The sequence below is a fragment of the Rhincodon typus genome, chromosome 20 (genome assembly GCF_021869965.1).
Source record: "Rhincodon typus isolate 14 chromosome 20, sRhiTyp1.1, whole genome shotgun sequence".
NCBI lineage: Eukaryota > Metazoa > Chordata > Chondrichthyes > Orectolobiformes > Rhincodontidae > Rhincodon > Rhincodon typus.
In genome coordinates this window covers 25898087-25925528 of record NC_063351.1, presented here as the reverse complement: position 1 = coordinate 25925528, position 27442 = coordinate 25898087, and the positions used below count along the sequence as shown (strand labels likewise).

The 27442-nt window shown below is 40.9% G+C and overlaps 1 protein-coding gene across 7 annotated transcripts in view; it reads right to left on the bottom strand.

Annotated features, from left to right (window-relative positions):
- LOC109934160 (C-terminal-binding protein 2) overlaps positions 1 to 27442 on the bottom strand; it is a 271333-nt gene that overhangs the window by 54165 nt on the left and 189726 nt on the right. For 6 of the 7 annotated variants that reach the window (XM_048608970.1, XM_048608972.1, XM_048608971.1 and 3 more), the window contains one exon: positions 2987 to 3141. In XM_048608970.1, the coding sequence (XP_048464927.1) occupies positions 2987 to 3141 (155 nt within the window). Of the gene's footprint in view, positions 1 to 2986; positions 3142 to 15179; positions 15496 to 27442 lie in introns of those variants that run through there. The other variant, XM_048608973.1, reaches the window with a different exon arrangement.

Genomic DNA, 27442 nt, shown 5'->3' with positions numbered 1-27442 from the left:
CTGTTTTTATTTCAGACATCTAACAGCATATTATTTTGCTTTCAATTCACAGAAGGATTTGTCTTGATCCCAGAAAGGCAGAATTTCCTCTGCAGTTTTCCCTGTGCAACGTGTGTGTGAGTGTGTGCGCGCGCATGTAGGAGATGGGTGTTGGTTGAGGGGGTGCAATAAAGAAAAAGAAAGATATTAGACAGCTAGGAAACCTTCTCACAACCACCAGGACCCTCCACCAAAAGCCTGGTGGAAGGGACAGTCATAGGGAGGGCTGGGGGCAAAACATATCCACCTGAAAACAGCCAGTCATTTTTTAAAATAACAGATGAAACAGGAATCTGTCACTTTGTGCGCCTCTTTCCATTTGCTCCATATGTATATGAAACATCACGACATTTCTTGCATTTCTAATGCACACAAACATACAAATCAAGAGCAGAAATAGGCCTTTTGGCTCCTCCACTTTAAAATATTAAATGGCCCTGTCCCTAAGGGAGAGTGTTCTAAAGGTGCACTGTTCTAAAGGTGCACTGTTCTAAGGGAAAAAAAAGTTTCCTCATTCCTGTCCTACAATGGCAACAGCCAATTATTAAATAATGCCCCCTAGTTCTGGACTCACCCACAGGAAGAGCTATCTTTTCCACGTCCACAAGACCGTTGAGGATCTAACAGGTCTTTAAGCAAGTCATCCCTCACTTTTCTAAACTCCAGCCGAAATTAGCCCAATCTGTCCAACCTGCTCATTCCAGGTATGAATCTAGTAAATCTGTTCTGAACTGCCTCCAATGCATTTACATCTTTTCTTGAATAAGGAAACCAAAACTGCACATCAAACTTGGAATGTGGTCTCACCAAAGTCCTGCATAACTGATGCATAAAATTGTTACGTTTATGTTCAATTACTTTCACAATAAAGGACGGAATTCCATTAGCTTTCTTAATTACTTGCTTTTTCTGCATACTAACTTTATGTGAACAGTAGAGCAGTAGAACACTTAAGTTGTTCTCCATCTTGAAATTCTGTGCATGAACTGCAATAGTTCAAGTTGGCAGTTCACCACCATCTGTTGAAAGGTAATTAGAAACGGAGAAGAAATGATGGCCTCATCAATGACACTGACATCCTTTGAGCAAATGGACGTTTTAAAACCCTCAGTATCCTGTCATTTGCGCACATACCTCACTTGTGGGAATTCAGTGTGTCTGTGTCTGTTAGGCCAATGTATCACTGAAGTACCTGACTTAACTCCAAACTTCACCACTCTCTGGAGTCACACCATTTTCACCTTAAAAGGACTGCAGAATTTCAGGTAGTTCTTACTCAACAGTGTTTACATCATTTGTTTTTATTCATTCATAGGATGTAGAGGTCGCTGGCTGAGCTAGCACATACTGCCTATCCCTGGTTGCTCTTGAGACAATGATGTGGAGCTGCCTTCTTGGTCTGCTGCATTTATTATGATTAAATTGTCATCACTTCCTGGGCAATTAATCAACAGAGAATTAAATACTTGACACTTGTCTTAGCCAATCATTTGGCCTCAGATATACCTGCAAAGGAGACAAAACTAACCTATGTAACCAATGCAAACTCAATCTGCTCTAAACTTGGCTAATACATTTAAATTTTGAAAAGAGGCTTGTTTTATTTCACATTAAATTGTTTTATTTTATAATGTAGTCTGCATTCCTTTAGCAGATGTGCAGCAAATATTAGAGAACAAAAATCTGGTATTATTTTCTGGTAGTCAAAAGTCAAAGTGACCTACAGCTATGAAAACTAACTGCAATTTATCAAGGTCCCATGAAACAAATTGCAGAACATAAAGAATGTTGCTACCACAGTTATCAGAGTCAAATATTCTACAAATTGAAGTCTCCTTGCAACAAATATACCCTGGGAAACTCCCTGCTTTATTTGAGAAACCAATTCTAAAGCAGCAGCACTTCGTGAATCTGTTTAGTACGCATATTTAAATCAAATCTCCCGCAATGAATCATTTTTATAACCCAGACTTGTCACAAAGCATCCTTTTCAGGAGCCAAGACTAAACAACCAGGATGGAGATTTCTCCCAAATCCATAGGAGAAAGGACAGCCATAGTATAATCCATCACAGAGCTGTTTGTACATTGGAGAAAGATTCAGACACATTCACAATAGGTTTTGCCAAGGAGACTATCAAGTAAAAGAGATATTATAATTGACTGTAATCTTTGTCTAAGCGTTTCAATTTTGAAAAATCTGTAATGTAGGTGCTGCAGTACAGTCAGCAAAATGGCTGAAGGAGACCAACTGTGGTAGCTTTTGTATTTGGATAATTTGTTGCATTTTTGAGAATACATGATTTCTTCCATTCTAAAACACACTCTACACTGCAAGGAGAGCAGAAAGTGTAATGGAAAAAGAAATGGCCAAAACAACTGTAGAAAAAGCGTGAAAGGGTTAAATCGAAGCAAATCAAGTCACAAAATATTAAAAAATACAGGTTACCAATAATAACCGATTCACATACGTGCCAATTTGAGAGATTCTGGGGGCGGGGCTGAGGCTAAAAGATGTACTTCAGAAATTGAATTGAAAAGCTTTGTATGCTAAAAGAACCATGTTGGTCTCACCCTGCAGAATTATGTCACCTGGTGCATCAGCCTGATCCTTGCTTGAGCTTCCTAGTATGGTCTAAGGCTTCAGGTCAGAGTTACTGCATGCAATTCATGGTATTAGCTTATAGGGATGTGCTCCTTATTAATTAAGCCATAATTTGTTTGTTTTATTGTTGACAGGCTGAGGATTTTGAAATTTGTTCTTCGAATAAACAGCCATTACAGGAATCAACGGCTATTGCTAAACCCATCTCAAACGTTCCTTAATCTGACAAAAACCCCTACTGGTGAAGAAGGGGAAGTGGACACAACGCTAGAAGGAGAAAATGGGACATATCAGGACTGTTTTACCTTGTCCTTCTTGAGGATAAAACTGAATGCAGTACTACCTTTTCATGAATCTCCTGAGTAGATTGCGCATCACAGAAAGCAACAGTTGCCATGTCCTTCAGGATTGGCATCTCCACGGTACAATCTCTGCCATCTAGCAGTGCCACCAGGGGGCGTGGGTGCATTGGTCCATTCATAATTTGTGGACGGATACCTGCAGAGAAGAAATTAATGCCAACCATTATTAAAGGCCAATTCAGACTGGGATGAGATAAGATTATCTCTTCAGCAAACGGAAAAGCATCCAAATAAACCAACAATAAAAGGTATCACCAAGAAAAAAATGCTGGAGATCTAAATTAAAGATAACTGTTCAGCAAAATATTGATGAGAATTACAACCAAAGTACAACGTTCAAGGTTGAAGGATTTTACTCAGGTTTTTATTCAGTAAGGGAATCAAAGGTTATGGTAAAATGGCAGGGAAGTGGAGTTGAGGATCATCAGATCTCACTTAATGGCAGAGCAGATTTGATGGGCCAAATGGCATATTTCTGCTATTATGACTTATAGTACTGGTTTGTACGTTTTATTTTCCCCAAACAGTGTTGCAAAATATGATCTACAGAAATTTTGGAATTTCATGCAAGAAAAATGGAATTTGCTATTTTAAACTTGTGGCCTTGACAGGCAAACATTTCCTCATAGAGATGTTAGTAGCTTTTCCAGTTCTACATACTCTGTATTCTCAGCATGAAAAGTCTGAGGAGAGGACCTTTGTACAACAATTCTTGGTGCATAATTCAGAACATATCATAAAAATAAAAGTAGATGTAGCACTGGTATGACACCCTTCACATTGTGATTCTGGCAAGGGATCACATACCATTCAGATTTTCCGATCAAAGTTTTATCTGTCAGCAATGAGGGAGGAAAGTATTGCTGGATATGAGGAAATAACAAAGGATTTGAATGAATAAGATAAAGATTTCCCCTCCATATTTCCTCCTCATTCTGTGAATCTCATGGAATGTATGATTGCTGGACCTCCCTGACTCCTTTAGAGTACGTGGCACATATATTTAATCATAGGCAACAATATTTCCAAGTTCAAGAATCGCGTAGGCACAGAAACAGGAACCCTATGATTCTTTGTTCTCCCTAGTTGAGGCCACTTGGACAGTTGGCTGGGATCAGCTGACTTAGCACAGAAGAGTCAACCCAGGGACTTTCCAAAAGATATTTTAAAATATACTTTCTGAAAGAATATTTTTGAATCTTAAGTCTATCAGACAGCAAAGTCAGCAAAACTTATGTTGACTGTGAACTGATGTAGCACAACATCTGCATCGGAACATGCTCTGGGTTGAACATACAGCCTCTAATCCAGGCCCATGCAAGATGAAAATGTAACCTTTCCTGTTTGACTTTGGAAGAGAAAAATAAACCCAAATTCACATCCTGTTTGGACACGGATGATGGAGACAGCTATAAGGAAAGAAATACTGGCATTGGAGGCAGTCCAGAGAAGATTTACTAGGTTGATTCCTGGTATGGAAGGATTCTTTTTTCTTATAGAATCCCCACAGTGTGGGGACAGGCCATTTGACCCATTGAGTCCACACCAACCCTCCGAAGATCATCCCATACAGACCCATCCCCCTACCCTATCCCTGTAGCCCTGCATTCCTCACGGCTAACACACTTATCCTACACATCCCTGAACACTACGGGTAATTTAGCAAGCCTATCCACCTAGCCTGCACATCTTTGGACTGTGGGAGGAAACTGGAGCATCCAGAGGAAACCCACGCAGACATGGGGGGAACGTGCAAACTCCATACAGACAGTCATCCGAGGGTGGAATCGAACCCGGGTCCCTGGCGCTGTGAGGCAGCAGTGCTAACCACTGAGCCACCGTGGCAATGTCAAGTAGGTTGTATTTGTTGCGATTGTAGAGGTCAGGCAGGTGGACCTTGTAGAATACGAATTCCCCAATTCAGGTTATTAATCTGGTGCAGTCAGGGAGCCCTGGCTGACAGACAAAAAGAGGAGTGTCAGGTATTCTGACACCCTGAGATCTGGCTGTGAGAGAGCTGGACTAGTATCAAGGACTTTCTATGTGTAAATAAGGAGTGACTTGGTGACGGGATACAGACCTCTGTGGACTTATTTCAGTGGTGACTAGACTGGGATTAATGATGTAATCCAAGACAGCCTACTAACTGAAGCCCAACTGGACTTCAAACAGGCACTACAAATGACTGCATCATTGGAAAATGCAGCAAGTGGAGCACATGAGTGACAGCATATGCCAATGGAAGTGGACACCCTCGCCAGTCTGATCTTGGGAACACCAGTTAGATGAACATAATCGCATAGCCACACTCAGGATTCCGGGTCAGCCCACAGCAAAACCCCAAAACAAATCAAAGCCTCAGCCAAATAGCTAAAATTTTCCTCAGGATTCGGGCTGGCAAGCCAGTATAGTTGCTGCCAGTATGCGGACTTGAGACAGGAAGAGAGTCCCACGGGATCTAAACTGAGTAAGAGAATGCATAGGCCAGTATACAGAACACTGCACACTAAAGAAAGTCCACCTACATCTAGTTAGAACAGTCAAATTGCTTTGCAACATCCAAATCCGAACCAATCAAAATAAATGTCTGGTTAAATAGTCACATAGCTCCAATAGAGGTTGATATCGGCGCAGTGATTGCAGTAGCAGTCTTTAATAAAATTTGCTCTGGACTCCAAGCCTTAAGTTTGTGCAACACCTCAGCTAGACTGAGAACGTATACTGGGGAACATTTACAGATTAAGGGTACAACTTCTGTTCCAGTTTCTTATGAGAAGCAGCAATTGGCTCAGGCCCAAGCTTGATGGGGAGAAATTGGTTGAGAAAGATTCGCCTAGATTGGCTCAACATTTTTTGATAGAAAACAGCCGGGTAAATGAAGTCCTACTTAAATACCCGGAAGTTCTTCAGGAAGGTCTAGGGACTATCAAAGGAGCCAACGCCACCCTGCAGGAAGCAATCCAATGATTCTGCAAGGCCAGCCCTGTGCCATTTGCCTTACGGTCAAAAGTAGAGGCAGAAATGAGGAGGCTGGACAGAGAAGGAATCATCAAACCAATACAGTTTGCGGGATCGGCAGCATCGGCTGTACTGATTTTGAAGCCTGCCAAGTCGCACCTTGTGGGGATTTAACAAAAAAAACAGTAAACCACTTCTTGCAGCTGTGTAAATACCCAATCCTTTGCATTGAGGATGTATACACAAAGCTAGCTGGGGGCTGACTTTCATGAAGCTGGACTTAAGCCATGTGTACTTGCAACTGTAGTTGGATGAGGATTCCTAGAGTAATGCTACAGTTAATACCCATAAGGGCTTGTACCAATAACTAGATTACCATTTGGGGTATCATCAGCCTGTGCCATTTTCAGTGGATGAAGAAGAACATTTTGCAAGGTCTACCGTAGGTTGCCATTTATCTAGCCGATGTGCTAATAGCAGGGATGACCAAAAAGGAGCACTTATAGAATTTTGACATAGTCCTTAGGCATTTCTCCCAGGGGGGCGTACATCTGAAAAGGGAAAACGTGCGTTCCAAGCACCCCAAGTGAGATAGTTAGGCTACAGAGTTGACAAGACTGGGTTACATCCATTGGAAGATAGGGTGAGGGTGATCAAAGGTGCCTGTCTCCCATGTTTGTATCTGAGCTTAGGTCTTTCCTTGGGCTGGTGCATTATTACAGAAAGTTCATACATAACCTGGCCTCCATCCTGGCACCTTTGCATCAACCCCGAAAACAGGGTCAGCCTTGGAAATGGGCATGTAGCCAAGCCATAGCTTTTGGTGAAGTGAAGATATAGCTAATGCCCTCTAAGGTGTAGGCACACTACGATCCCAAGTGAGATTTGGTATTGACATGCAATGCCCCATAGGTGGTCCAATGGTGAGGAACACCCAATAACATATACATCCAGGACTTTGGCCAATGCAGAGTATAAGTACACACAGATAGTGAAGGAAGGTTTGGTAGTCATATTTCGAGTCAGGCTGTTCCACCAATACCTTTATGGATGTAAATTTGTAATAATAATGGACCACAAATCCCTGCTAGGTCTACTTAAAGAGGACAAGGCCGTGTTGCCCATTGCTTCAGGCTAAATTCAGAGGGCATGCTCTAATACTAAGTGTATATAATTACAAGTTGGAACACTGTGCGGGAGGCAAAGTAGTGAATGTGGATGCATTGAGCCCCCTCCTGCTGGCAGATACACCACTGGTGGTATTGCCACTGGAAGAGTCCAAAATGATTTTAAAAATTTCTATGTCCAGTCACAGCTGACAAGATCAGATTTTGGATACAAAAAGATCCAGTCCTGGCCAAACTGAAACAGCCTGTAGTGATGGGGTAAACCAAAGGGCTGTCACAACCAGCACTGAAACCCGTTTGGACCCAGAGAGATTAAAGCACATTACAGGACGACATATTATTATGGGGAACAAGACTGATTGCCTCGAGCAAAAGGTTGCCACCAGGTACTGGCTGAGGTCCACCAGGGTCATGCAGCGTTTTCAAAAATGAATATGTTGGCAAGAAGTTATATCTGGTGGCCAGGCTTGGATGCAGACTTAGCCGCATTGATGGGGCAGTGCCCAGAGCGCCAACAAGGACAGAAATTACTGCGAGCAGCTCCCCCACATGTGTGGGAATGGCCATGTAAATCCTGGACTCGGTTACACGTTGACTATGCGGGCCCTTTCATGGGCTCAATGCTCTTAGTCATTGTGGACGCCCACTCAAAATGGTTGGACGTGCATAAAGTTCATTTGTCAAACACAGGGACGACAATAGAAAAGCTGTGAGCATCTTTTGCAGTACATGGGCTCCTGGCAGTGTTGGTCACAGACAGCAGCTCATTTTTACCAGCAGGGAATTCGAGTATTTCCTAAGGTCAAATGGTTTTCTGCATATAAGGACAGCCTTAGACTGTCCATCATCCAGCAGTCTGGCAGAAAGGGCGATCCAAACTTTGAAGGCAGGCTTAAAGAAATAACCTATAGCTTCACTAGATACCAAACTGCCCCAATTCCTATTTGATTATAGGACCACCCCCCATGCAACTACCCAGATAACTCCAGCAGAGTTCTAAATGGGGTGCAGACTCTGCACCAGGCTAAATCTCATCTTCCCAGGTTGGGGATGGGGACAGGGGCAGCTTCAGAAACACTAATGCCGACAGAAGACTCTGCTAAGTGAGACAGGCAGTTTACTACAGGGTACAACGTTTGGTGTTAGAACCACAGGAATGGCCCTGCATGGGTAACACGCTTTGTCGACAAAAGGTCAGGACCAGTGACGTATAAAATTTGGGTAGGACCGACAGTCCTGAACAAGCAAGTGCACCATATGAAAGCCACAAACTTGCAAACGGCACGGAAGCAAAATATGCCCTGCTCCTCAGAACCCATGGGTTCTCCCTCTCCATCAAACATTAAAGAGACCTCTGAATCGGAGATGGACACAGCAGATCTAACTGCTTTGACGCCTTTGCTGCTGGAAGAGGAGAGAATTTCTCCTGAGACGCTTCGGGTGCAAAAGGTGAGCTCCTGTTTGTTACACATAGCCTGTAACTGATGCACAGTTGGAGGAACCTGACCCAATGCTAAAACGCCCCAGCAGGCACTACAGAAAAAATAACCAGCCTATATCCTCGGACTCAGAAGGGGAGGGATGTAGTGATTATAATGATTATAATGATTATAATGATGTCACAGCCAGATGGTCCTCATAGAATGAGTTCGCTGATTGGCCCGGATTAACTGCATCAATCAGGGAGACCTGGCTGACAGATTAAAAATAGGAGTGTCAGACATTCTGACACTCAGAGAGCTGGACCAGTATCAAGGACTTTCTACATGTAAATATAGAGTGACTTGATGATGGGATACCAGCCTCTGTGGAGTTACTTCAGAACTCATTGGAGTTTAGGAGAATGAGAGGAAACCTTATTCAAACAAATAAGATTCTTTGGGGTCCTGAAAGATGCAGAAAGCTTAGTTCCCCTTTGGGAGACTGTAGGTGCAGCGTAATCTTAGAGTATGGAGTTACCCACTTAATACAGAGATAAGAAAGAATTTCTTCTCCTATAGGTATTGAATTTGTGGAATTCTTTACCACAGAAGGAGTCGAGACTAGGTTAAGAATATTCAACACTGAGAAGGACAGATTTTTTACTCAGGAAGGGAATTAGAATTTATGAGAAAAAGGTAGGAAAGTGGAGCTGATGGTTATCAGGTCAGCCTTGATCTCATTGAATGGTGGAGTAGACTTGATGGAATGAATGGCCTACTTTAGCTCCAACATCTTATGGCCTTATTTCCAATTTGTTGGCAGCTACATGTACGCACTGTATGTTTCACTGTGTTGAAGATTTAACTAAGGAGCACAAACTGTTTGAGTAAATAATGGCTTGGTGAATGCTATTATAAACACCTGAAAACGTATTTCCATTTTGAGACTGAATTGTACTTGGTCGGAATGTTTTATAATTAAGGTGAAGAAAGCAGAAGAAATTTTGAGATGGGTTCAGTGCAAAGCCCAGTAAAAACTGGGGCCATTGATCAAGTTTACTTGGATATTTGACATATTAGCAGCTGTCGACACTGATCCTGATATGAACACTTTAAAAACCGTACACAGCATATTAATGTAAATTTTTTAAGTTTGATCTTTTACTACATGCTATTCATAAAAAAAAACTGCAAATAAACCCAAAGCCAACACTGGTCACTGTTTCACACCATCAAGTGTTGAAGTAGAAATCTCAGTGAATTTCCCAAAAAACCAAACGAACTGTGGATGCTGGAAATCAGAAACAAAATCAGAAATTCCTGGAAAAACTCAGCAAGTCTGGCAGCATTTTTGGAAGAAAGCAGAGTTAACGTTTTGGGTCCAGTTTGATCAGTTCTGAAGAAGGATATCTGGACCTGAAATGACTGAACCCAAAACGTTAACTCTGCTTTCTCTCCACAGATGCTGCCAGATCTGCTGAGCTTTGCAAGCAATTTCTGTTTTTGTCAATGAATTTCCAGCTAGGTTTCAAATCAGAAAAGACGTCAGAGTCTGGGGGCGGGGGGGAGGTGGGTGGTGGCGGCGTTGTGCAGCCTCTCATAATCTAGGGCCAGAGAGGAAATCATTTCTTGTTCAGAGACGGCAAGCGTTTGGAAACTCTGTGAAATTCAAGGGGGGAAATAATTCTAAATAATTCACCATGGCAGTGCACGACATACACTCTGGTGGAAGACTTACTTCATGATGGGTGAGCACTGCTCATTCTCTAATGAGGTAGAGACAGATCGGGATGGGGTTATTGGGGGAAAAAAGCATCACTGCAACATGTGAATTAAGTGTATCTGTGTTATGAAATATGGAGAGACACATCAGGAGCCCAAAGCAAATAAAATGAACCCTCAATCCAGAAAGGATATTATTAGATCCCAAAAACTACATTGCAAACACAGGACAAATCAGACACCAGTGAACCAAATCCAATAGAGTTTGACGCAGTGCGATTTCTCCTGTCAGGAGGTTTTCACACTGCTTGTTGACACCATCTCAATTCTGCCTGTACCAGGATGACTTACAAAGAAGCCCAGCACTTGCCTTTATACAGCAAAGCAATGTCTTAACAACTGTACAATTATGTAATCTATTTCCTATAACTAATAGATGAGTAAACTCAAAGAAAGGCTGAAATTCACTTTTCTTTTAGTGCAGTTCCTAAACATACTGAAGCTAGAATCTATGCAGTCAGTAAAATTTCTAGCCAGAAGATATTAAACGTGAGGCTGGTCAGGCATACTGTACGACAGGCAACTTTTTAAGTCAGCAGAAAAAGGCTTGAAATTTACCACAACAGAGTGTGCACTGCAAGGTGCTGTTTTAAGCTCCACGAATGCACTCAGTACAGTGTGAAGCTGGAGGAACACAACAGGTCAGGCAGCATGACAGGACACCTGATGAAGGGTCCCGATCCGAAACGTTGACTCTCCCATTCCTCTGATGCTTCCTGACCTGCTGTATTCCTCCAGCTCCAAAATGTATTGACTCTGACTCCAGCATTTGCAGTTCTTGCTATCTCCCCAAATGTGCTGACTGGTGAGATGCCGGGGCTAAGACTGAGATGCAAAGGCTAGGTTCTGGTATGATTTTAAAATCATTCAAGTGAAAAGATAGAAAACAGGAATGTTTAGAGCATGATTTGTGTAGGTGTCCCTTGGCCGATTAGTTCAAATAACCTATTGTGTAAATTATAAATTTGATCACAATGTAGGGTACATTAAAACAAAATCATATAGTGACAGCATCAGAGTATAGTGATAAAGCACAAGCTTAATGAATACTTCATTTCCCTTGTGGTCAGTTTCTTTGACCTAGCAAGAAGAGCAAAGCAGCTACAAGCCTACATTGATTGCTGAACAGAGATATACAGAACTCTTAACCAATACAGCTCTCCCCTGAAATACAATGCTCCATCTGGTAACCTGGCAAAACACATCCAGCAAGGGAAGGCAAGCTTGAGCGCCATGCAAGTCCTGCAGCTATTGCACATTTCCATTAAGACCTGCTTGTCAACAGCACTGTAAATTAAAGAATTAATAATAAATTACTCGCCACAGGAAGAATGAAATCCACTAAAAATCACACTGGCCCAAGTCAACAAAATGCAATTTAGTTGCACTCCCAACACACTACAGTGATCCTTTCAAACAACTTGAGCTCCCAGAAGATGAAGAGCTGGCAAGAGGAATGCAGAAACGGCAGGTTTGCAGAACATCTGCTACTGCTATCGTCTCTATCCAAACATTCAGTCACACTACATCTATGCTAATTATTTAAAAACCTGCCACTGCACATGTTATTTTCTTCATCATGCTAAACACCATTTTAACTTATGAATGACTGTGGCAGCTGCAATCAAGTTTGGCAATGAAAATACATTGCATGAAAGAATTATTAATTTAGTAAATAAAGCATTTGTGCCATGTCAATATTGCAGATTATGTAGATCAGCAAAATTCAAATATAGCAATCTCAAATGTTATTTCTGCCTAAGATATTCCCAAAGTTAATATTTCAAATAATATCTTAAATTGAAGGTGAAAGGCTATCTTACCAAGGAGTTATTTCTAGAGACACTGCATACTTGACTATCTTTCTTAATCACTATATTGACATTACCTCCGAATTTGCTGCTATTCTGCCATTTTGTCAAAGGCAATTTAGCAAAATCCTTGACCTTTTTTTCTGAGTCCATTGACTGCAGTGTAAAGGATTAAATCTGGCTGTGAGATATACTGATGAGACAGTATACATTATCACAGGAAGTGATGTAATATCACAGGATCTTGTTCTCTCTGCTCCATGGCAAGTTTGAAGCCACAGAAAGATGTTTCTGAAATAATGTTGATGTTTTTCTGACCCAAGCAGATTCTGCAAATATTATTTAGAAGCATGAGACCAAGAATATTAATTGGGGGCAGCAAATGAAAGGTTAATTTGGGAAAGTCACTGCTATTACCAGGAAGCTTTTGGTAGGTCACAGGTCCTGATCAAGCAGAGCATGGGGATGAATTGGTACCAAAGATTTACAAGGCATTGCCCTGGGGGTGCAGTTTAAAATAAGGGGCCTCCATTTCAACACAGAAATAAAGAGGAATTTCTTCTCTCAGAGGATCATTAATCTTTGGAATTCTCTTCCTAAGACAGCAGTGGAAGCTGGGTCATTGAATGTATTCAAGACTGAGTTAGACAGATTTTCTAATCAGCAGTGGGGATGACAAAATCTAGTATGGCAGTTTAAACTGTCTGTATGATATTAGACACACTATACGTTATGACAGCAAGTGATGCAATATCACATGATGTCTCTTGCAGCCTCATGGCAAGACGAAGCCACTGTAAGACGTAACTTAGAATCACAGAATCCCTAGTGTGTGGAAGCAGGCCATTCAGCCCATCAAATCCACATCAGCCCTCTGAAGAGCATCCCCCTAGGCCCAGGCCCAGCCCCCGACCCTATCCCTGTAACCCTGCATTTCTCTTGGGTAATCCACTTAGCCTGCACATCCCTAGGCACTGTGAGCAATTTAGCATGACTAATCCACCTAACCTGCACATCTTTGGACCATAGGTGGAAACCCATGCAGGTACAGGGAGAATGTGCAAACTTCACACAGACAGTCGCCTGAGGATGGAATTGAACCCGATCCCTGGCACTGTGAGGCAGCAGTGCTAACCACTGAGCCACCATACATACTTGCAGCCCTATGTACTTGATGTTATTTATTTCCTTACCTCAGCAATCTCTGGAAACATTCTTTAACAGCACAGCACCAAGGATATTGTACTGACAAGCTCATAACTGCAATTATAGCTGAAGTTAACTCTTGAAAACCACTTTTTAATTCTGTTTAATTCCTCATTGCTTGTACAGTTCTTTCAGTGTCCCAGGCAGTGTAAGATTTTAATAGTATTAAGAGAGGTGGAGGTTAACACTATTCAGCTGGATCAGGAATGCGAGCAAGGGCAGGAAGGTGTTGCCAACGCAGGATGTATGCTTTATTGGGCCAAAAAATAAACTCAGTGTTGAAATTCTTGAATCTTCACAAACCTCTCAACATGAAAGTTTATCTGGATCTGAACTCCACTGGCATTAAAAAAGGCATAAAATAATTTCAAGAACCAGTCCTTACAGAAAAGTCCTACTGTTAGGGTTACAATATCATTTAACAGGATTGCAAAAATCAATAATAATCCAATATGACTCCTGTGTTGATATTCTGGAATTTGTCTTGCAAATGAGAAAGGAAAACTTTGTTGCAGCTTTGATGAAAAAAACTAAACTATTTTCCTCAGATTCTTTTCAATTTAAGACATTACTGTTTTACTTTTGGCAAAGGCTGCTGACCCCTCCAGATCAGAAAGTCCAGCTGGTGGATTGCCAATCAATAATACACATGGCAATAAGGCACTTAGTTTTCTGTTAAACAAACATAATTCTTTCCCATTCTTTGCAGAAGCAGTTGACAGACTGTGCAAAATGCCCCATGTTTATTTGCACTGTTGTAAATAGAATAGGGTGCCAGGCACTTTACGGTTATGTGGCCTGATGCATTTTTGCTAAAAATTTACATTTCTTAGCACAAAAACCTGGTACAGGCCATGCATCTACACTGAGCTGAGGAACGAGAGGCTGGGAAGAGAGAGGCAGGAAGGAAAAAGCTTCAGTGTCACTAATAAACATATCAAGTATGTGCTTAGAGATGGGCTCAAGTCTCCACAAAAGCAAGCCTCAGCGGCTGCTTGTAAATCAGCCTGTCCTTATTACATATTCTGATGTGCGTGCTTTGAGAAGCTTGAGTCAAAAAGGACAATACTCATTCTACAATGAAAGTCTGTAACATTTCAGGCCCCTTTCAGATTGTGTTTTTTAAAAAAACACAACCATCAGCTACAGCCAAGCTGCTCTGAAAATGTTGAGAAGTTTGTTGAGAAGATTATGTTTGGATTTCAGGGATACAATAAATAAGTCAGTAATGTGACCATAGGACCCCATTCCCTCCAACTGTACATCTTTAGCCACAAATGTAGTTCTTAATTTCAGCTGTTTTACAATATTTGGGGCACGAGGCTGTATTTGATTCAGTGGAAAGCTGAGTTCCCAGTGTCTACAGTACATGGGACCCCACCTCCCCCTCAATTGAAAAGCTGAACAGCTTGTTGCATGGAGCACACTGTATAAAGTGTCTTTGTTTTACTGCTGATGCACAAAGACTGCTTGTCCTTGTTCACGTCTCTTGCTCTTTGCCACCCAGTCATATCCTATTCCAATGCCACCCCTGCCAAGTAAATTAGAGATTACTCCTCGCTAAATAGCGGCCTTTGTGTGACTGCAATGTTGCCGGTACGATCTAGCAGAAAAACAAAAGGGAAGCCATTTCTCTAATTCTCATTAATCTCCATTGCATGCACCACAACAGAGCTTAGATGGTTTAAATGTGTTAAACTGTAGCATATGAAGTGCGCATAAGCAGACTAGTGACTCCCATCAAACACACGCACTCATACACACTCAAACGGAAGGATTAATCCACTGGTATAAACTAAACGTTTACAGTTTGAAAAGATGGTGCACAATTATTAAACAAAGAGAAAAGAAACAAGAAGTTTTCCTTGCCTGGAAAATGTTGCTTCCACATTCTTCACATTAGTATTTTAGTAAAAATCACACATGGTACATGGTAGCATAGAAAAAAAAAGGACTAATTAAAAAAAACACAAGCAGACACTCAGTGTTCAGGGTCTAGTTCGCAGCCTCCGCCAGTACAACTACAAGAGATGTCTTCGATCAAGCAGTCCCCCTGCCCACAGCTGCAACATCTCGAGACAAATGTCTCTTTGAACACAAATGGAAAGAAAAGGCTTTTGTCCTGAGCTCCGAGGAAAGGTCCAAGCTCCTCTAACACGGACAGAGTCACCTTCACACCACTGTAAACTCCTCGCAGCACTCGCTCTGGGCTAGCTTTTAACTAATCACAATTTATTCCAACCCCTCGAAAAATCATGTGAGCCAGCCCTTTTTTTAAAAAAAAAACACACACTTAGAAACCTGACATACTGAATGTTATTTTAAAAATTATTATTTTGGTTTGCAGTTTGATTTTCCTTTTACAACGCCTTCTGGTCTTCCTGCATTTGTTTATTTTTCTTGTTTTCGTTTTACACTCCAGTTGATTTCAATTGAGAATCTGAGAGCTTTGATACTTCTGAGCTTTTTATTTCCATTTATCTCAATCCCCTGTCTCCTCCACCACCTCCCCCGTCACCCTTTTATTTCTGACATCTAGACTTTACACGGCCTATCAGCAGGGTGGGAGGGGAGAAACGAGCCCTTCCGTATATCTTTGAAATCATGGGCAGTGCTGCCCCATGGGCAGATGGCAGGACATAGTCAGCTGTTTTCGACTCCCACAAACCCCCTCCAAACTGAGATGCTCCACAGATAGCAGCAAAACAGCAACAAATCTAACCAGATGGTGGCACGTTAAATTTGACAATCAGACAGAGATCAGCAGCGGAGTAATTTTAAAATCCTTACTCAAAACATTCACTCACCTTGGGCGGTAGATGCACTTTAATCACTACAGCACTGCTACGAATGCAAAACTGTCCCAGAAAGTTCGAAAGAAACAAAGGAATCCGAACACAAATTTGGAAAGCTGAGAATAAGACAAAATCCGAGATAGCCCACTCAGGCCCAACTCCACCATAAGGTCATTAGTTAGGATTCAAGCTCTCCATCTGTTGTTACCAGGTTTGTAACAGTGTCAAATGAAGAATGGTTAGAAATTTGTCTCAGTGTCAGGAATACAAAATTAACATTGGCATTTCTTAGCCATTTGAATCACATTTACCTTAAAGGGTAAAGCAGTATTCTTGCTGCAGCAGTGGTGGAACAGCAAAAACATCAAAGCTTACTTACAGGGTTCAATTCTGAGAACAGATTGCTGAACTCAGAATTACATTCCCTTGTGTTTAGTAGCTTGATGGGTAATCAGATCAAGGTGTCTTAACTTATGGCCTTGAGATGATTCCAGGGTGGTTTCTCGGCCCCAAGGTGAAGCCCAGCACGGTCTGAAATCAAAGCCTGGTGCGAACTAGAGGCTAGGTACCGGCATAGACTGGGTTGGAAGGACTGTTATTCTGAACTTTTTATTTCTTTATTTTTCTAATTTATTCCTATGATCTGTAATGCTGGACTACTTTGTTTATTTTTCTAACTTTTCTTTCTCTAAGAATCTGTACCTAGGTTCCTTTGGCATTAGTGGTGACTTGTAAACTTTGCACTGTACATGTGACAATAAATCTAATTCTAATTTTAAATTGATAAAGACAAACTGATAGGATAGTTTAGATAATTTATTTCCTCCGATGTGGAAATCCAGAACAGGACATCACAAACTTAAAATGAATTTGACCAATTAGCAAAGAAGTTGTGACATACTTTATCTTCACAAATGGAAATCTGGAACTCATTACCTCAAATGGCAATGGGAGCTGGGTCATTTCGAATTCCCAAGACTGAGATCAATAGATTTCATTTTGGTCAGAGTACCAACATATATGTACCAAAATTAAATCTGAGTACAAATCAGTGATGATCAACTGGATTGGCAGAATGGATTCAAAAGGCTGAATGATCTACTCTAATTCTTATGGTTTTACATTATCTATACATAATTATTTGTAACTCTTGGTGTGAATTTAGTTGCCAGCTGCTCCCAAGTTAATATTCTGGACTAGCAGAATACATCAACAGCGCAGAAATATAGTGTGATCAATGATTGGAGAGGGGTAGAGGTTCTGAGAGAGAAAGAAGGTGAGTGGCAATACAAATCAGACCTACTCAGCCAGCATTAATCCAAAGAGTTTTGAATCTCCTATACCTTTTAGTTTTAAAGGGTTTGCATTTCTTTCTCCAGACTGAGGGTAACACTGGGGTTGCTATAATAATTAGGTGACAGGAACGCTGTTGACTTCTGTAATTCCCTCTAGCCATGTTCCTTGCTGATGGGATTTTCTTGGTTATGTTTGAAGTGGTTGTAACGAGTGCTTTCTCCTTGCCTTTATGTGTATCTGTGCACACAGAGAAAAGTCATTCGCTGGCGATTTATTCTTGTACAAGACGTTGTACTAGACCAAACAGGACACTGCCTTTTCAAAAGGGAACTAAACCCCAGTGGCAAAGTCATTTCTTTCAATACGTTACCTATTGTTATAAAGGACAGGCTTCACACAGAAACAGTGAAAGCACGTTCACATTGCTTACTGAGAATTTTCAGCTGGGGAAAAAAAGTACTATCACTGTAACTAAGTTAACTCAAGTACATGAGCACTGGACTGGAGCCAGAAGAACCAGCTGAAAGATATTTACAATACTTAAACCAAGAGAAATCTAATAAACTAAATTACTGTATTATTAATATTTGCCAACCACTGTTCAAAGAATGCAATATATGGTTCAAAATTTCTCACATCATTCCTCACTCGAGTAACTTTGGGCTAAAAATTAGAATGGATTGTTAGCAGGCATGGGGATCGGGATATGTAAATACTCACTGCTCAGATGAGGTATTGCAGGCTGTATGCAAACTTTGTTCTGTTTGTTCATCTCAACCCAGCCCAGCACGGAATGTGTCACTGAGTGGCTGGACACTTTGCAGGGTGTTCTGGTGTGAGTGCATCTCACTTGATACACAAATATCCTGCCATTCTTAATATGCAGTAGGTGATACATAAAAGGCTATGATGGAAGGAAGACCGCTATAAATGGAGAAACAGACCAGGGCAAGTGTTTCCAGGCTCTCGGATCCCAGGAGGAAAGGGAAAAAGAGAGATCATGTTTCTGCAAGGAGCCAGGAAGACCTTAAGGCATACACATACCCATATGTAATGGGAGCAGGTGGCCAGGGAGGTCAATTCCAGGACCCTAGTCCCCATGACTTGGCCGCACTATCACAAAAGGTTCAATGACCTCAAATGGTGAAGGTCAGTGAATGCATCCTCACATGAAATCTATCCTGTGTAACATCAATTTCTCATAAAACTCAATGCGGACACCCCCATCACTCACTCATCAGCAATATCTAACAATCAAAATTCACATCTCGCATTCAGATACATCACCTCACCCTCGCATTCATGCCTTTGAACAGTCTCATCTTTCTGCTGACAAAATACTGCACAACACACACGTTACTCTTTTTACACTCCCTTTGGCAAACACAGCAGTACATAACGGTCAATGGAAGGCTACACATCTGAAGCATCATAAATTAATATGAAATTCACAATCACCAACTCAAACATTGATATTGTGTGTGCATTCACTTGAGGATAGTATAGATTTGGGATCAGCATCCACAATGTCATAGGTGTGAATGGACTGCAGCCAGGACAAGAGGAGAACTGTGTCTGAGCATGTGTGTATGCAGACAGGTTCTGCTGCATAGAACTCACTCAAGTTCCACTTTTCATTTTTTTGGCCCATAGCTCTGAATGGAATGATAATACAAATGAATATCTGAACAGTGCTTAAATATTGCAAGAATTTCTGACTGAACCACCTATTCAGCTATTATGTTTCAGACTCCCACAACCTTGTGTGAAAAAGATTCCTCGACTCTCCTTTTTGCCTTCTACCTCTTACGTTAAATATTTGACTCCTAGTTATTGACCCCTCTACTAAAGGATAAAGTGCCTTCCTATCCACCCTGTCTATGCCCCTCATAAATTTTATACATTTCTATCAGGTCCGCTTTCAACCTTCACTGCTCCGAGGTAAATAACCTCAGCTTAGCCATGCTTTGCTCAGATAGAATCCTGGAACATCATCTCTGCATCTTCTCTAGTGCAATCACGTCCTATATATAATGTGTTGACCAGAACTGCATGCAGCACTCCAGTTGTGGCCTAACCAGCATTTCATACCATTCCAGTATAAACATTTCTTGTATTCAATGTCTCGGTTAAGTAAGGGAAGTATCCCATATGCATTCTTAACCACCTCACCTACCCAACCTGTTACCTTCAGTGATCTGTTGCTGTGCAAACTAAGGTCCCTCTGATCTTCAATATTTTCTGGAATCCTACTATTAGGTGTGTGATCCCTTGCCTTGTTGCCTCACAATATGCTGGACTGAATTCCATTTACCACATCCCTGCCCACCTTACTAGTTCATTGATATCCTCCTGCAGTCTATAGCTATCCTTCCTCACTCCTTACTACTCAATTTTTGTGCCATCCATGAACTCCCTGATCATATTCTCTACATTTAAGTCCAAATCATTAATGTACACGACAAACAGCAAGGGACCCAGCACCAAACCCTGCGGAACCCCACTGGAAACACATTTCAAGTCATCGAACATCCTTCTCCCAAAAACTTTGCTTCCTGCCTTTCAGCCAACTTTAGATCCAATATGCTACTTTGCTTTGGATCCCATGTGCTCTTACCTTCTTGACTAGTCTGCCACAAGGGATCATAGTAAAAGCCTTGCTAAAGTCCATGTAGACCACATCAAATACATTACCCTCATCAACGTTCCTGGTTATCTCCTCAAAAAAAAAATTGATCAAATTTGACAATTATGACTTTCCCTCAACAAATCCATGCTGACCATCCCTGACTAGTGAGTGTTGCTCCAAGAAAAGATATATTCTATCTCTCAGAATTCTCTCTAATGACTTCCCCCTACTGAGGTTAGACTAACTGGCCTGTACTTTTCTGGTCTGTCCCTTTTTGCCTTGTTCCCTTTTGAGTATTTATCCAATTCTCCTTTTTCAGGATTCTGGTGAATCTTCTCACATCTTTCTATCAGATTGCACATTCCAGATTGTGACCACTCATTGTGCAAAAAGAAATTCTCCACATCCCATCCTCTTGATCCTTTTAAAAGGGGATAGAAGAGTGGGGGTAATAATCCCTTGTACAGCTGGACACACAGGTGTGTTTAAAAATAGGGTGGCAAGATGGCAGCTCAATGCCAACTCAGCATTTTGCATTGCATAATGTCAAGATATGACCAACCTAAACACTTCCAGCATATAGACATGGCACTCTTGTGCTTTTAAAAGCATGGCACACAGGGTGGACTATGACAGAATTGGCTGGAAACAGTATTACCACCATTTCAAGACTTGCGATTCCTGACATCAACTATGCTACAGAATCAAATTTCACAGACTTAATACCATGTAATAAATTCATTTTCCTCATACGCCCTGGACACCCAGTTAGATCTTCTCTCCATCCTCATGTCCTCCCACATTGTGCAACAGCATGGACTTTTCTTACCTCAGCCACTCCCTAATAGCTACTCAGAGGCAAGATGAGCTGACTAATTCAGCTGACTAAATAAGGGTGGCATGGTGGCTCAGTGGTTAGCACAGCATCAGGGAACTGTGTCCGATTCCGCTCTTGGGCGTTATCTGTGTGAAGTTTACACATTCTCCCTGTGTCTGCGTGGGTTTCCTCCGGGTGCTATGGCTTCCTCCCACAGTCCAAAGATGTGCAAGTTAGGTGGATTGGCGATGGCTAAATTGCCCATAGTGTTCAGGGATGTGCAGGATTAATCATGGGAAAAACGTGGTCGCAGGCATTGGGTAGAGGTACGTGTCTGGGTGGGTTGCTCTTGATCTGGACTTGATGGGCCAAATGGCCTGCTTCCACACTGTAGAGGATTCTATGATTCTTTTACTGCAGATGTTTCATTGTATGCTTGAGCACAGCTGCTCACCATCATTAAAGGCATTCAAAGTCAAGAACCGTCCACAAGTAACGCCTGAACGTTTGAGACCATAAATGTTGATACCAGTACTTCAGATCAGGGAGGAAATATCTGAGCATCAGACTTCATGATGTATCATTTTCCTACAGATGTTAGAGGGTTAATACAACCTTGTGATAGCTAACAGTTCCTCACTAGGCAGTGATGAGCTGCATATTTTTGAACTTGACTTACAATGAAATGTAGCACATACAAACCCTGGGGCAATGAGATTAAACTTCAGCAAAGAACAACTGCGCGTATACTCTGAGGTAGCCTGCTGTTCCACGTGTGAAAACCCAAATCCTCAAGCGTGCGACAGCATGTGGTTACTGAGCTCAGGTAACACGCAGCATTGGAAACAGAGACACTCATCTACCCCACTTAAATAATTAAATTAATACCACACAGTGAGAAACGAATCGTTTCCAAGATTCCCTTCCTTAGAAAGTTGACAGCTCAAATACCCCTACCCTTTCACATGCAATTAAACTGAATGCGCGATGCAGTATTTGTTTGGCAGTAATTTAGCTGTAGCTGTTCCTGATTTTGTATCACTGCAAACAGAAGAATATGGATTTATTTGTACTTTAACTGTTAGCTACTTTGTTGCTGCAGTCAGATTTCCCTTACCTGTCCAAAGTGATGCTGAACAAATAGAGAAGTGTAGGGAACTCTTATATTAGATAGACAATAATCCAATTACTTCACACAACCTCTAGGATATCCCCAGAGGGGTCTGGGATTTGGGATTGAAATTTAAAAACCTGTAACGCAGAAGTGTTTCCCAATGTCAAGGCACATGGGTAAATCATGCCTTTAAAGATTGGGTAACACATTTTTAATTTTGAACACATGGATTAATGGCAACCAATGATATCATTAGTTTAAGAAATGTTATGCTATTTTGTTGAATTATCACGCTATCTGTAAATGCTACACAATGATATTCCTAGGTATGCATACATTTTGTTCTCCCATGTCCACTATTATTCCTGGTTCCAAAGGACCTTTCAGTTTATTATCTAAATTGTACCAGCAGATTCTGAGATTATCCAACGTTATTCAACATTCTCCACTCAGGTATTGCGCAAGATTTAAAGAAATTGCTTGAATCATGTGAACTTTATAAATCACAACTAACAGACCAGCTCTCACTTCATAAAGCCAATTTGTATTTCAATTTTTATGTCTCTCAAGAATCTACATGTTGGAAACACTTTTTAGAAAAGGAAAGAGAAAATTCTCCTAATTATAAATTATCAGGCCATTTAAATAATTGTGACAGAACAGGCCAGGTTATTACCACATTCCATCCTTTCACTAATAACAGAATTGACTGTACAACCATATGTTTTCCATTAGTTAGACTATACTTCTTAATCATGACAGATTTTAAAAACACATCTAGCGTCAATGTTGAAGAAATGATATGAAATGACAATATTTCCGAACCTGGCGTGGAGTTATCAGCAGTGCATAGCACATTAGAAAAGCACAAAAAGCTGCCTGTCACCTTATGTTGGCCCATGAGGGTGATAAAGTATGTTCTTATAAGGAATTAAACGTACCAATTATTACCATACTAACAGTTGTTAGATAATGTAAAGACTAAACTGCACTCTGCAGGTGGAGTCCACATGTGCAGCCTCAGTAGGTGGTGCTTGGAAGGATATTTGTTGTGTGTTTATAGCCAGCTGGCCTACTCAACGTATGAAAAATACCAACATGGTTTTGGCCTCTCTCTGTGCAAAGATTGTCACACTAGTAAAGATTTGGCTGGTACCGATATACTAACAAGGAGTCAAATCAGTTTAATTGCACGATGATATGTACTATAAATCTACAAAGTTTAAACCTTTTTATCAGTCAATACTATTCAAATTAATAAGAAAACCATACAGTCTGTTGAATGAGTTAAGAAAAAGCCATCAATTTCTTTCTAACACTAGTAGTATTTGTTCAGTGCAGGACCATTGTTCCAGATCACTGGCAAATTTGTGCAAAAACTGAAAGAAGTGTAGTCCTCTATCTATGACACCGAGTTAAAGCAAATAAATTGGCAGGTTGTCATTTCATTGCATATTTTCTGTATAACATTTACCTCAGGTACCTAGAAAAGCAAGTCTCTGCATTTTCTTGAGCCCATCACTCTGGTTCACTGTTATTATTGGTTGGGTATGTTAGTAAATGACTCACTTGAAAGAAACTGGTTGTCACACTATTTAGATTTTAGTTGGCTCACATGTACAGAAATTGATTGCCTTGTCAATGGCCAGATTTGTTGTAAACGAAGTGACAAGTGGATGAACAAACCTGAAGTGAGAACTCTCATGTTGAGGAGAGAAAATATGTCTTCCTTTCAGCCAACCATTTTAATATCTTCACACAACTGTGTTGCAGAAATGCACAATCTGCTTCTGTGACATTAGATTTTGGCTCAACTACATTTCAGGTATGGCATAACGATAAATTATCATATTTCCAACTCTTCTGTAGAAAACAAAATGTGGAACTGAAACCTGGTCATCTTTAAATTCTGCCGCTCAACAGACAGAGCTCTATGGAAAGTGTAAGTCACAATATCGTTACTTTGAAAAAATGCTGGGATGAACATTCCTATTTGTCAGGCAACTAAATTCCAATTTTAACCTTGCCTCCGCGGAAAATAAAATTTAAAAGTAATGTGAAAGGGAACAAGGTCATAGTAAGTTACTGATGACCACCCTTTGAACAATAACAAGCTGGGGCTGGAGTACAGTGTTGCACAGGAAGACCTGAAGGAAGGGGGAAACATTGTTTATAAAAGAATTCTGGTTACTCTTCAATCCACTGCAAAAGGGAAAAATCTGGAATCTCAACACAAAGAGTGCTAACTCTGCCAATGTTAAAATTACACAAGCGCTGGCTTTCCTGCTGTTACTAAACAAGCAAGTTCTGCACAGTGGGTGCTCCAAGTTGGACTGATTGATCTGACGCTGGCTTGCAGCTTCACTCACACCTCTATTGTCAGATCTGACTGGTTGCTGTCCTAGCAGCACTGTGTTCCAGGAAATATAGGAGTATCAGCCTCTGCAATTACACAGACCCTGACTAAGGGGTATTCTTGCTTTAGTAACTGAAGGTCTACTTTCAAACTGCATCACAAATTTCCTCTAAAAATTCCAACACGATGTCCACTGAGTAGCAGCATTAAATTTTCCACCCATTCATAATTAACTGGCACAGAAATAAACCCAGTCATGGAGAGTGGAGGGGTAGAGGAATATGGTACAATGTGAACCAAGACCAGAAAGTTTAAATTGACCATCTAGGTAAAGTGCTTACAGGTCGTTAGTTGAGTGAATTCAGCACTATTGCAGGTGTGTGCAGTTTGAGTGATGATAAAAGTGTATTTTCACAGTGTGTCATGATAAAACAAGAACCGCACACTGGCCTGGTACCAAAACCCAGCACAAATCTGTCCTGTCCTTACGTTAACAACAATCCCTTGTGGGAATGAGCTATTACAAGCATATCAGGAGACATGTTGCTGATTGTCCCTTCACGAATGCTGCTGTAGTTAAAATGCTCTGGAACCAAATGTCCCTGGAAGGTCTTTTGCTTCTGCATAAAGTATAGTAATAACACAGTTATGATATTGTACCAGCAACCCAGAGGTTATGAGGATCGATGGAATACAAACTCAACCGATCTACTAATTTCGTCCAGAAAAGAAAATCTGCCATTCGTATATAGTCTGGTTTACATGTGACTACAGCATCATACTCTATGGGTGACTACTAATGCCCTCAGTATTACTTCAATTGTGTCACAAGATAGTTAAATGAGAAAAAAAAAGATTTGATTTAATTGTACCATGTTGTACCCTCCTGTAAGCTGTGCTTATTTAAAACTTCACTGCCTGTACCCTAACTTGCACCAAGTCTCATTCACCGATCTACACTGCTCAGCTGCCTTCCTTATGTGGCTCAGTGTCAAATTTTGTTTGAAATGCAATGAGATGTTTTAGTATGTTAAGGATGCTATTTAAATGCAAGGAATACTGTGGGATAAAATCCTATAATGGATTTTCTAAAAAATAAGATTCACTGCATGAAGGCCAAGCTTTCAGGATCAGGTATGAAAATGTAACAGCATGGCCTCAGCATCTTCTGCTGGATGTAATGAGTAGCTCAGAGTCCTGAGAGATACAACTGAACAAGGAAATGCCAAGTTTCAGTAGCCAGTGTTGGAAACATGGGGAAAGTGCAGGGTCCAGCTATTCAAACATTTACCAGCTGCACATTTACTTGTCTAAATATTAACCACTGATACCATCTGCGGACAATGTAACTGTGCATTAGTGAATATCCCATATGTTAAAGAATAATGAAAAGTTATAAAAAGTCAACATTGGTCTAGTTGTCCAAGTTTGACTGTCTTCAATAAAACATTTGTCCTAAAGGTCTTCTTGCAATACTGATAGCTAGCTCTGAGTCAAGGAACAAAGTTAACGAATAGATGAAGCAAAGGTTAACCTTCTGAAGTTATGGCTGTGGCACATTATCAGAATTAAGGAGATCAGTTGGGAATGAACAAATGTTAAATCAACAGATGGTGTCAAATAGAGTGACAGCTTGCGCTCTAGTCCACTAGTCTAGTATAAGGATGTAACTAGTTCTAATGGTCAATGACAATATGAATTTAATCTTAATGAGGGGCTCTCACTTAATATTGCTAATTAATTTTCCTTGAACAAGAGTTCAAAAGGCAGGTGCGTATAAGATTTAATCTATTGGATCCTGATCATGTTTTATAATGTTTGTGTAAGTACTAAGAATATTTAAAGACAGAAACTGCTTCCGTGGCAAAAGATGGAAAATTGCTCCACAAAGCCTGGTCCTGAGGCCAGTGTTATTCACAATTTACATTAACAATTTGGACTGATGTATCAGAGGAACAAGTTTAAAATTTGTGAATGACACCAAACTTGCTGGGGGCGCTAGGGGGTTGTGAATAGTACAAATATGACAAAATAGAGGCAAAAAAACAAAACTGCAGAATGACATGCAACTGAAATAAATTTCAGTATAATTGCGAGATAATGCATTTCACAGTAAGAATAAGGAGGCCACATATTGTTTGAATAGCAGTGAAATAACTCCACTGGGGCTGGTATCCCATCGCCAAGTCCCCCTTTATTTACATGTGGAAAGTCCTTGACACTGATCCAGCTCCTTTAGAGTGAACAGAATCTCTAACACGCCTGTTTATATCTGTCAGCAAGAGCTCCCTGATTGGACCAGATTAAAAAGCCCCAATCAGGGAACTCATATTCTATGATATCCACCTGGCTGACCTCATTACAATCACTACAAGCAGGAGTCTAAATGGGGTAGTCAATCAAAGGCAAATGACTAAAAGAAGTAACAGTTTAATAAGGCAAATGTAAACAAAGCACTGAGGTTCATTTCCAGTGTTACGAATTAAGATGTTAAACTTGTACAACGTTGGTCAAAGCACTGTGATAGTCTCCATATTTTAAAAGGACATATAGCAAGAGTGAAGATTTAAAGAAAACGTTCTAAGGAAGAGCTACCCGAACTAAGATGATGTAATTATCAGGAAAAGTGAACTGGACTGGGTCTTTACTTCACAAAATGAAGGCTAACGGTGGATAGAACAAACGAGGTCTTAACATTTTAAAAATGCATTGATGTGACATACGTGTCGCTGCTTGGCCATGAATGGTGGCCCATGAGAAGGTGATAGTGAGCTTCCTTTCCTGCAGTCCACTTGGTATACATAGACCCACAATGCTGTTAGGAATGGAGTGTCAGGATTTTGACCCAGTAACAATGAAGGAACGGCGATGCATTTCCAGGTCAAGACGGCGAGTAGCTTGAAACAGAACATGCAGGTGGTGGTGTTCCTGTGTATCGGCTGCCTCTTCTGGACAGAAGTGGTTTTGGGTATGGAAAGTGATGTCCAAGGAGCCTTAGTGACTTTTTGCTGCCTAGCTTGTTGTGGTTATACACTGGTGCTAGTGAATAACAGTGGTGGTAGAAGTGAACGTTTGTGGATGTGATACCAATCAAGTGGGCTGCTTTGTCCTGGAGGGTGTCAAGC